The 11,331-nt window shown below is 34.3% G+C and overlaps 1 protein-coding gene across 1 annotated transcript; it reads right to left on the minus strand.

Annotated features, from left to right (window-relative positions):
* LOC108783299 (defective transmitter release) lies at positions 1-10,304 on the minus strand. The gene is given in 13 exon segments (XM_018551839.1): positions 1-231; positions 751-1,115; positions 1,634-3,475; positions 4,559-4,820; positions 4,904-5,164; positions 5,230-5,477; positions 5,607-5,692; positions 5,774-5,937; positions 6,594-6,736; positions 6,783-7,025; positions 7,097-7,191; positions 7,405-9,482; positions 10,170-10,304. Coding segments are annotated over 13 exon segments (6,153 nt in total).
* Between the last annotated feature and the right edge of the window lie 1,027 nt (positions 10,305-11,331).

Here is an 11,331-nt window from a genome sequence, read left to right on the forward strand (position 1 = left end):
TTAATTCTCCTGTGCAACTTGTGTTTCTATACTCTTTCATATTTGTCGCGATGGTTTTGCATTCTTCGTTTGTACATACTCTTCCTTGTATTCTGCATTGTCTATTGTGCACGATGTTGTAAATATTTCGACTTTTATTTCCTCTTTTAAATTAACTGCGCTTTCTTAATTAATAAGCTTTTCAAATTCATCAGAAGTGTCAATCGTCTCTTCGGACTTTCTGATGGCATCCTGAAGGTAATGTATAAATTAATAATATTTCAATCAATTGTAATCAAGACATTTTGTGAAGCAAAAGCACAATATATACGATATAAATAATCTTATACACATAATAGTAATTTTGTATTACATAACACATTAATTTTCTTATACGTATAAGGCGTTTAGCAACAGATGGATTAAAATTTAAAGATTCTAAATGATAAAAGACAAAGATAAGGAATCGCAAAATTGTGAATTCGGTTCCATTTTGTAATTATAAATGTTTAAAATTACCAAAATAACAATAACAAAATTTCGCTAGAAGTTTCGTTTTTTTAATTATTTATGTCTAAAATTCATGTGTTTTAGATACTTTTTAAGTTTTTACATGAATACTTGAACACTTATAACCACATAAAACACAAAACCGATTTCATAATTTTATTATTCTGCGAACTCCTTATCATCTAGAGAACCCTTTCTTAAATTTTGTCTTTCCTGCTGTCGAACATCCTGTATATTTATAATATTATATATTATACTAACATCTTTTTGTATGCAATAGGAAATAGTTTGCGAACTATGCAATTGTTTAATTTCTTTTTGCTCTGATGATGTTTGTTCAGAATTTTTAGTTGTCATAGGATATTCAGAAACTACTTCGATTAGAGGTTTGACTGATTTCTTTATCGAACATTCAGTTTTTTGTAACTTATTATCAGGTAATATTTCTTTTCTTGATTGTTTATTGTCCATTGTGAAATCAGGCTTAATCAACAATTTCTTGCTATTCTCTAATTTATGCAAATGATCGCAAAATTCTTTATAAAGTGATACATTGGCATTTACTGCTGGTGACTGTGACTCAGAGTTTTCGGATTGTCGAAAAAGATTGGCAAGCGATTGAATATCTAAAACAGATAAATGTAGTTCTAGATAATTTTTAATTATTTATTTTTTTTATATAAAAAATTACGATTTTGTTAAAAAGTTGGATCTGTGAACGACATTCTATTAATATAAAAAAAATAAGAACAGCAGCACACTTTTCATAGTTCTACAATTTTATATCAAAATGAAAAAAGTTCCGATTTTTTATATTAAAAAAACCGAATTTAAAGATATGACATGCTAACTTTGTTACTGGAACTGTTTTTATTTTTTTGATATTAAGAATATGCCAGCTTCACAGATCCTAAAAAGTTCAGTCTGAATTTTGTTGAACATAAAAATAGTTATGTAGGAAATTCAAACACGAGGTGAGTAATTTTGCAACAAGTTTTGATATCTTATCACTCAGCTTGGGTTACACAATTACAATAATAGTCCAATAAAATTATTTTTAGATTTATAGATACAATTATCTAAATTTTTAAATATTTCAGCAAAACTATTCTTTCCGTGTTATATATTAGTATATCGATCTTACCAGAATGATGAGCTGACGCAGCGAATTGCGAGTCGACAGCTTCTTTCGTCATTAATTCTTGTTTTTCAGAGTACATATTTGTCACATTATTAAATTTATTGTCGTACTTATCATGGCAATTATTTCGTTTTTCAAAATCGCCCGCGGGTTTACCAAGATCCATTTTTGAAATGCAACCGGATGGCAAGTATTCGAGATTTCTCCAATTGTAGCATTGTGATTTCTCGTCTGCATTTCCCGCATCTTTTATTAGATTCGTTATACATTTATCGATTAACGGCGACACTTTCTTCGCGAATTTCTTTGTTTCTTGTATCAGATGCTGTCTGCATCTTTCAGAGATTTGGCTACGAAATTTGCGTTCCTCTAGTTTCCTTCCGGGATTCATTTCCTCGATCAGGAAAGATTTCTTGTTGCTTACCTCGACATCCTCCGCTTCGCGAGTTCTTTTACCTGTCAGTTTTGAAGAATGATTCACTCTTTCTAAGGATAAACGATCTATCTTTCGAACGAGCGATTCCATTTGAGGATTAGATTGTTCTATTTTAGTTGAAAATTCTTGTTCGCTCGGTGATATCTCCGTTCTGCTAGAAGATTTTTCTAACTCGTCATTGATTTTCTCGTTTTCGTAAACCGCGTCGTTATGATCTTTATTTGAAACTACTTCCTTCCAATTATTGTTTACTAAATGCACGATATTTTCATTTTTAATTGAATCGATAATTTTGTCAAAATTATTTTCCTTATTAGTCAATTTTAAAGTTTTTGGTGATTCATAACTGCCATCCAAAATTTGCGAGTCTTCTAGAATGGATGTTGCCGTCTTAAAGGAGTCATCGTCGGATTCATCGATGTTTTTCTTCCTTTCCGAAGATTCGAATGAAAGATTAATAACTTTGTCATCCGAAATTTCGATTTTTGCAGAATTATTCTTGTTTGCAGTATCTTCATATTCCGAATACTGTTCATTAGAATTAACAGGCTGCTTCGTATTGATGAGGGTACAAATATTTTTCTTCTCTGTATCAATGTCTAATTTTTCGTAATCCAGTTTTCCCTCTAGATCTATTAATTCAGTAGAAACTTTCGGTTTGTGTACGCAGTCCCGAATGTCCCGATTTCTCAATTCAGCAAAGAGATTGTGAAACACTTCGTGCGATTCTTCTCGCTGTATGCTTACAGATTGTTCGCTTTCATAATTTTCCATGTTTTTCGCGGAATACGTTTTCGTTGAATCCGAAAGAACATTTGGGCAAGTCTTTAGTGTCATCAAGTCATAGACATCCTGAAAATTACTCGCACCATCGGTCAGCTGCTTTTTATCTTCCGATGAGCAGCGATTGGATTTTTCATCTCTTTCGGTATCTTCTGCTTCCACTTTGTTTTTCTTTGCTTCATCCTCTTGCTTCTTTAGGATCTCCTTGATCTTCAGTTTTCTTTCCTTAGTATTCCACCATCGTAGTTTACCTTCCTCGCCTGCGGAAACCTTGGTCTCTTGGATCTTGTTATCATCAACAAAATCGGTTTGTAAATTTTGGTCCACCATCTTTCTCTCGCCCCAAAATCCCTCCACCTCGCCGTTCTTGAACACTATCTTGTTTTCGTCAACAAACCTATCCATACTGTCGCAGAATTCTCTCATCTCTTCTCGGATGCTGCTAAGTTTAGAACCGAACGGATAGTCTCTGCTTTTTCTTTGGTAGCTCTTGATACTTTTGCTCGATATGTCGTATTTCGCGTTGGTGACTGCATTAGCAAGTTTCTGGTCTTCTTCTAACATCTGTTTTAGATCCGATGTGTCACACGATACTGAACGGGTAAATGTTCTCTCGCTTTTACGATCTGTAAAAAACAATTTTAATTGCTAGGATAAGAATAAATATATATGACAGAAATTTATGCGAGATAATAATAAACAAGATAAATACAATCAAGATAAAAATAATTATAGATAATGTAGACATTTATAGGTGTCTCGTGTCATAAATATTAATCCTTTAACATGTCGTTCTCTTATTCAAAAGTGACACAACTCTAAGACTAAATTTTTGAGAAAAGGGAAAAACAATTTTTTAACTTAACAAAAAATTATTGATTGAACAAATAATATCGGAAAAAAGAATATATCCTTAAAAACATGATCGAATGTTATTTCTATTATTTTTATTAATCCTTAAAAAATCATCTTTTTTGAATTGATAATTTTAATAATCTACAAAATTATAATAAATTCAGAATAATTAAAAGTGACATAATTCGAAAAATATTATAACATTATTATTTTATGCTAAATTTAGTAACTTTGATTAAGGTAAATATAATCTGTGTTGTGTGTGTGAGAGAAAGAGATGTTTCGAGTTATTTCACTTAATGAGTTATTTCATTTAATGAATTATATTCCGGTTTTATTATAACTCTTTGTACGACATTAAAATCGTCACAACTCGAAAAGAGTGGTGTGATTAATCAAAATTCTCTTAACTCTAAATATTATCTGTAAAAAAACCTTACTTTCTGTCTACAATACAAAGACGACGTAATATATGTCGCTCTCTTGTAGAAGATTTTATGTGATTTCTTTGGAAACCTTTGAAAATGATGTAAGTACTATCTGACGGACAGATTTGATAATGGCCAGAGTAATCTTTATCTAATTTATTCACTATAATAATTCGAAAATTATGTTTTTTTTTTAGCTATTATCTTCTATATGAGACATTCTTTAAGGTGTATGTGTTATTTTTATAATAAAAAGAAATCTTCTACAGACAACTTTTCGAGTTTAACTAGTTTTGGTTTATCTAATTTTTTTATCAAAAGTTTAAAGAAAATATTTTATTTTAAATTTAATTATTTTAGCTCATTAAATATAAATTTGATGATCTTTTTGAGTTGTGTCGTAAGAAAACGCTGTAATCGGCTCACCATTAGCTTTAATATTGTTACTAAATGGTTCTTGTAGATCTGCTGTTTTTTCTTTTTCTAATTGTGGTTCTAATTCTTCTTTTAGAAAACTAGGAGAGGCAGTCTCATTGTTGACGATACCATCACTGAGCGAATCGTATATACTTTCATAGTTATTCAAAATTTGATCTTCGTGCCATTTTCTTTCCGCATCATCAGCGATGTCATGTTTAGACTCCGATATTTCTTCGATCAGTGTTTGCGGTCGGATCTCTTCTCGAATCTAGCCACGAGAAATAGATGAACAACTCCTGATATATTCTTTTTTAGATTCTCATTTATTACAAGAAAATAACGATTGCGTACCTTGGCTTTCCAGGGCAGCAGAAGCTCCTCGTTGTTTTCATCGGAAACTTTTTTCTCTTGCTCCGCCATTGGCCTCCTTCCGTCACTTTCCTCGCCTCCTTTTTGCCGTGAGCGCTCGTTTTCTTCGTCGCTTGCGAGCTGTTCGTCTTCCGACGATGACGACGATGATGACGACGACGACGACGACGACGACGACGATGGAGAGTCATAGGAACCGAGGAAGGCTCGCTCCTTAGATTTTTTCTTCCTCTCCAGGTCGAGCTTTAGCGCGTTCATCGTGGCCGGTATCATGGATGGCAGGAGATCGGGATGTGTACGGGTTTTACGTGGTGAATGATCAAATAGCCGACGGGACCGATGGTGGTGATATTATTCAAAGCACGAATTCTGTACCAGACCTTGACGAAACTAGTTCTTACCAGTCCGCTGCTCCTTGTCGCGGTGCGAGCGCTTGATTTCGTCGTGACTTCTTCGTCCTCCTCCTCCTCCTCCTTCTTCTCCTTCTTCTTCTTATCCGTCGCCTCCTTTTCGGACGTTCCGACCGGTTTGCACAGCTTCCTTTTGTTTATCAGGGCTTTCGAGGGCGGACGCAACGTTCGACAGGTAAACAAAAACCGAGACCAGAGAGGAACAGAACAGGTGAGAGGAATCAAAGGGGTGGCCATTTCGAGACCCGCTTCGAGTAACGAATCTTTTAACTCACCCATAACACTGTCGTTGATTTTCTTCTGCTCCGCTTGGAACCACCGATTCCTCTCGGCCACCTCCTCCTCGACACCGCCACGCATCCTGTGTGTGGATTCAAAGATATTTTAAGACTAACGAGATATTTAACTTTCTCACAGGTCGTGTTCTTGCTGATAAATTTACCAGGCCTCGGCGCAGGCACGATCGCGTGGGAACACCGGTCGATCGTCTAGATACTGAAGATTCTTGCATTTAAGGATCATCGTTTTGCGATACATCTTTATCTGTTTGAGTACTGGGTTACCACTCAACGTAACGACGCGTAGCGACTTCATATCTCCCAAAATCTAAACAATTCAACTTTTGCTCGCACTTGCGGCAATGAGCACCTCAACGAGATTATACGTATCTTGGAGATGTTTTGTATTATATTAATATGTGCAAAGGATTTTTTAATGTACAGATTCATATTTTTAATTTAGCTCTGAAAAAATAGGTAAAAGTCATTAATGCTTTTAATTCATAACGCAATAAACAATAAACCCTTCATTACTAGCGTGGGATATTCAAAACCGCTATTATAAACTCGCTAAATGTCTGAATGCTATTATATTTAGTGCACAAATTATTTCACAATATATATTAGAAAAATTCTATTTATCCTTAGAATTACGTTATCAACTTTTATTTAAGTATAATAAATTGCCAAAGAGATGAAAATCGAAATAAAGGTATAATGTTGAAGTGTTTTATATAGAAAAATATACCCCACCCACGAATTTTATAATTACGTTATAAAAAAAGCCACTTGAGTAATTTAGGGTTAATGATTATAGCTGTCGGATTTTTTAATTTAATGGTTAAGATAACATCAGCTTGCAATCAAACATTATTTAATACGTAAATATATTCCAATCGCGTTTTCGCCGTAACATCACCTGTCATTTCGGAAATATATTCCGGTTGTGCGTATTGCATGCACCGTGCGTAGTTATCGACTTACGTCAACGACGTCGCAGGTGTCGATCCTGTTGTGAGAGATATCCAAGATCGAGAGCGTGTGCAGCAGACGGAGATGCTCGATGTCAGCGGTTTCTCGTAGATAGTTGTGCGACAGGTTCAGGTTGTTCAGGAACTTGAGGCCGTCTGAAAAGCAGAGGCACGTCAAGGTCAAGGTCATCTCAGATAATACCCGCTTCACGACTCGAGTCACCGAGATTCTCGATCCTCCGTATCGTGTTGTGCGAGAGATTCAGGGTGTCGAGCTTCTCCAGGCAGTCCAGATTCTCGATTTTGCTGATTAGGTTGTGGTGCAGATACAAGCTCCTAAGTTCGCTCTGATTTTCTAAATTGGCAATCTCGCATATACCATTGCTCTCTAGCCACAAACACTTTAGACCCGTGTATTTCTCGAGGTTCTCAATGAAGGAAAATCCTAAAAAAAAACCGTAAATTCCTCGTTAATATATTAATATGATCAATGTGATCGCGATTGAGTATCGTGCATGCCTTTGTAATGCAAATACAGAACGTCGTTTAAATACGGGGTTTGATACAACTTATACTCCTTGCAGTGCTTCCTGATGAGTTCTTCTGTCATCCTAAAATTGTTAACCATTATTAAATTTGTGATAATTATCGAAAGAAATGGTGACTAATATCTGATTAATTATTATCAAGTTAAACTATTAACCATTAATGTCTAATAATAATTATTAATTAATTAATTATTATTGTTAAGTTCAATGATTAAGTATTAATATATATTTTATTAATAATTATTATCAAGTTAAATTATTATTTCGAGAGCTTACCTAACTCCATGCTTTTTTTCGTCGAAGTCGTAGACTTTTCCTTTAATGTACGTCCTTTCTGGTTCCTTCCACTCTTCCATGAAAAAATCGTCGGATTCCGAATCGATTTTAGATATCGTTGTATCATCTAACATTTCTATTATTTCATTTGAAAATTCCTCACTTATCTTTTCGTCTTTGGATTCGTTTTTTATTTCTTCATCGATACCCACGCCATCGGAAGCTTGCGTTGATTCTGACTCCAAAGTCAATTGAATCTTCTCTAAATCCGTAGCAATAATTTTTTGATATTCATCCATAAGTTTCTTGTGCTCTTTTATTTCATTCTCTAGCTCTTTTTCTAATTCCTCGATTTTTAATTTCTCAGTTATTTCGGACTTTGTTAAAGGAAGTTCGAAACTTTTCGGATCAATCTGAATCTGAAGCTCGTCGAGACTATCAGAATCAATGGCGACATTCTCTGGAGTTTTTAATTCATAAGAATCATTATTAGATTTGGGAAAAGTATAATTATGACTAGCAACAAGTATGTCGATTTCTTCAAATTTCTTCGATAGTGTCTCTAGCGATTCATTCTTTCGATTTTCTATTTTCCTCTTTTCTTCTTCTATCTTCTCCAAAGTTTCCCGAATCTCGATACGCGTTCTAGGACGACCTGGACATGTAACTTCAGCTAATTTTTGCAAATTACTTTCAGACTCCGAGACTGCAATCTTTTCAATCGTATTTGCTGAATTTATCTTGTTATCTTTAGCCTCGACAAAATCAATTTCTTTTTGACTTATTGTTTCATTTATTCTTTCATGCTTTTTATCATTTTGTACTTCCTCCGTAGATTTTTCCCACGAATTATTTTGGTCGTAATTTTCAGTTGTCTGATTAAAGCTTGCTTCTGACGTTTCCCAACATGATGGACTGTCAGTTAATATTTTCTCCGCTTCCTCGATAGTTCTTAATATATCTTCTTTTGCTATGGCGGTCTCGGAAACGACGCGACGACGTGGGAAAAATTTGTTTTCTCGAAATTTGTTAATTACACATTCGCTACTCGATTGTGGGAGACTTGCACTCGAGATTTCGCTGATCGTTGAACGTTGCTGGAAATCTGTGGCACTGCAGCAGCTTTCGATAATCTCATTTATTATATCATTGTGATCGTCTTCCATTTTTGCAGATAAGCTTTCTATCATTCGTTCCTCCGCCGAATCGTAATGCTCGTCGTCGCTAGTATACAAAAGATTCTTGATTATTGTATCCATTTGCTTTATCTCTGTGATCTGTTCTTCGATGCTGTCTTCTTCGGTACATATACTTAACATATGATTCGCGTTCTCTTCTATACGTTTCGAGAGATCGACGTGATTTTTAAAGTAATTCTCATTATTACTTATAAAACAATTATCAGATTCTATTGCTGAAACTGATAAGTCTTTTATATCTGATTCTTCTTGAAGAGAATCTTCAATATTTATAAACTTAGCATTCTGTGCAAGCTTTATCTCGTTACTTTTTGTGTCTTCTTCAACAATGTTACAAGTGACATCGTTTCTTTCAGGAATATTCTGCGATTTAATACAATTCTCAACAGCTTGTAGGATAATCTTGTTATCATCTTCTATGTTTAGTTTATTAGAGATTCCTGAATCGGCGAAGTTTTCTTTCCCACATCTTGTTTGACATATTTTTTCATACATTGAATTAATGTCGAGACTGTTTTGAAATTCTGTTAAATTGTTCAAAGAATTTGGATGTTGATCATCCGTTAAAAATTGGTTTTGAATTGTTTTCTCACTATCTTCGAAATCTTCTTCTTGAATTGTCGTGTCGTTGCAATCAAAATAATCGTAAAGCGATACATCACAATTATTTATACTAGAATTAAAATAAGGCGGATTTTCGTGATTTAAATTGAATATTTGATCGTAATTCAAGGAAACTGTCGGAATATTGTATTCATCGAAGTTGGTTGTTACTTCTGTTTTCTCACTTCCGCATAAATTTTCACATTTTTCTGCTTCAGATTGGGCCTTCACAGCGTTGTTTAAAACTTCACATTCTGTTGCACAATCCGTGACGATCTGTTTGCCAAACAAATGGACTCTTTTATTCTTTTTTTAATAGTAAATCATTTTTTATTACTAAATAGTTTTATATTTTTTAATTTTAAAAGTATTATTTTGTTTTGGAATTGAAGATGTCTAAAATTAACTATATAACAAAGATTAGATTTATTAATGTTTTCACCAAGAATTTGTAAAGAGAGAGAGTTTTTGTTTCAGGTAAACAGTATGAAACTTTTATTGATTATCGCAAATTGTTATTACTATAGATAAGCTCTGTGCCAATAGTTGTTCTAATGCTATTTATTAATATTTTTAATTAAAAATTGTATGTAATTTTATACGTGTAAAATAATGATCACAACAAAGTTAATTGATCTCACAAAAGAAATTCATAAAAATAGGTATCTTTTTGATACTTCTAGATGAATGTCCTTTTTTTAAATCATGTTAAATTCACCATGTTACTATTTTATACCAACACGGTAAGAATTATATAAATATTGCATATGATTAAATCTCCACCCACATTTTTTAGAGTACGTGAGCAACAATAAAGTATAGAAATGGTTTAATCTTTAAATTCGTATTTATATGAAAGCGTAGTCGGCGTTACAAGTATTGGGTAAAACATGAGAAAAAAATGTGAGGCGTCATGTTGAAACATTATACATCAAAAAAGACAGATCTTGCAGTAAAATTTACCTTGTGTTCGGATACAGATGATGCATTCGTATGAGTAACGTACGATACAGAAGTTTGACTATTCTCTGCTGGGAAATCGAACGAGAGATCGTGTGTGTTGTCCAACGCTTTATCGTCCAGTTTGATTGCGCTCATGATTAAGGACAGTTTTGTAATTAAATCTTTCTAAGAGCCTATGAAAACACTGATCGCGAATTCAAGCTAAAACTGACGTAACCGATCATTGAAAACAAGAGCACGGCGCCATGGTTACCGTCAGTTATAAATTGTTTAATCGATATCGAATTGACCATCCCAGCACTCTTCAAGGCGTACGTCGCTTAGTGTAGCTAGGTAACGTATCATTTTTCAATTTGTCGGACATTTTTCATCGATTTAAGAAATTTACATTTTACTATGATGTAAGAATACCAGGTGTAACATTCCTTTAGATGCGCAGTCGTTCAAACTCTTGTGACCAATCAAAAATTGACCCTATAAATCTTCAAAATTAATAATAAAGAAAAGAACTCTTCCATAACTCAATATTTTAAGTGCTTGCGATATCGTAAAAAAAATCGCACGTTCTTAATTGAAACACGGTCTCAGTTTGCTTCTGGTTGTGAATGAGAATCCTGAAGATTCAATTTGGCATCTTCTAACTTTTTGATACGGACTGCGTAAACTGCGTTGGCAATTCGCGCGTGCAATCTACCATCAGGCCGATCGTCCTCTCGCGCTTTTCTCGCAATGTGGAAACTGCATCACATATTTTAAATGCGGTTTAAAGAAAATACTGTTGTGCAAAGAGAGAGAGAGAGAGATACTGGCATGATCGATCGCACGCGGCGGTATACAAGCACAATGTTAGCGGTTACGGGGTTGTCTCGTCCACGATATCTATTCGTCAGCGATCTTCTCTCGCTTTGTTTTCGTTGCGTCTGGATGCATAACATATATATGAGGGCCGCTTGTTTTTCCTCTCGATTTCAGATTCCGCACTCGCCCCTCGACGGCATGGTGGAATTAGACGAGGTGTGTTATATAGCGCATGATATAGCCGCACAACCACTTAAAAATCGATTCTAAATGCTAATCAGTCCTAAATGTTAAGTGGTCTTAAATATTAATCAGAGCCCTCGATACTTTTTTTTTTTTTTTAAGTTGTTCATTATGATATGTA

This window comes from Cyphomyrmex costatus, unplaced genomic scaffold, assembly GCF_001594065.2.
Source record: "Cyphomyrmex costatus isolate MS0001 unplaced genomic scaffold, Ccosl1.0 scaffold147, whole genome shotgun sequence".
Classification (NCBI taxonomy): domain Eukaryota; kingdom Metazoa; phylum Arthropoda; class Insecta; order Hymenoptera; family Formicidae; genus Cyphomyrmex; species Cyphomyrmex costatus.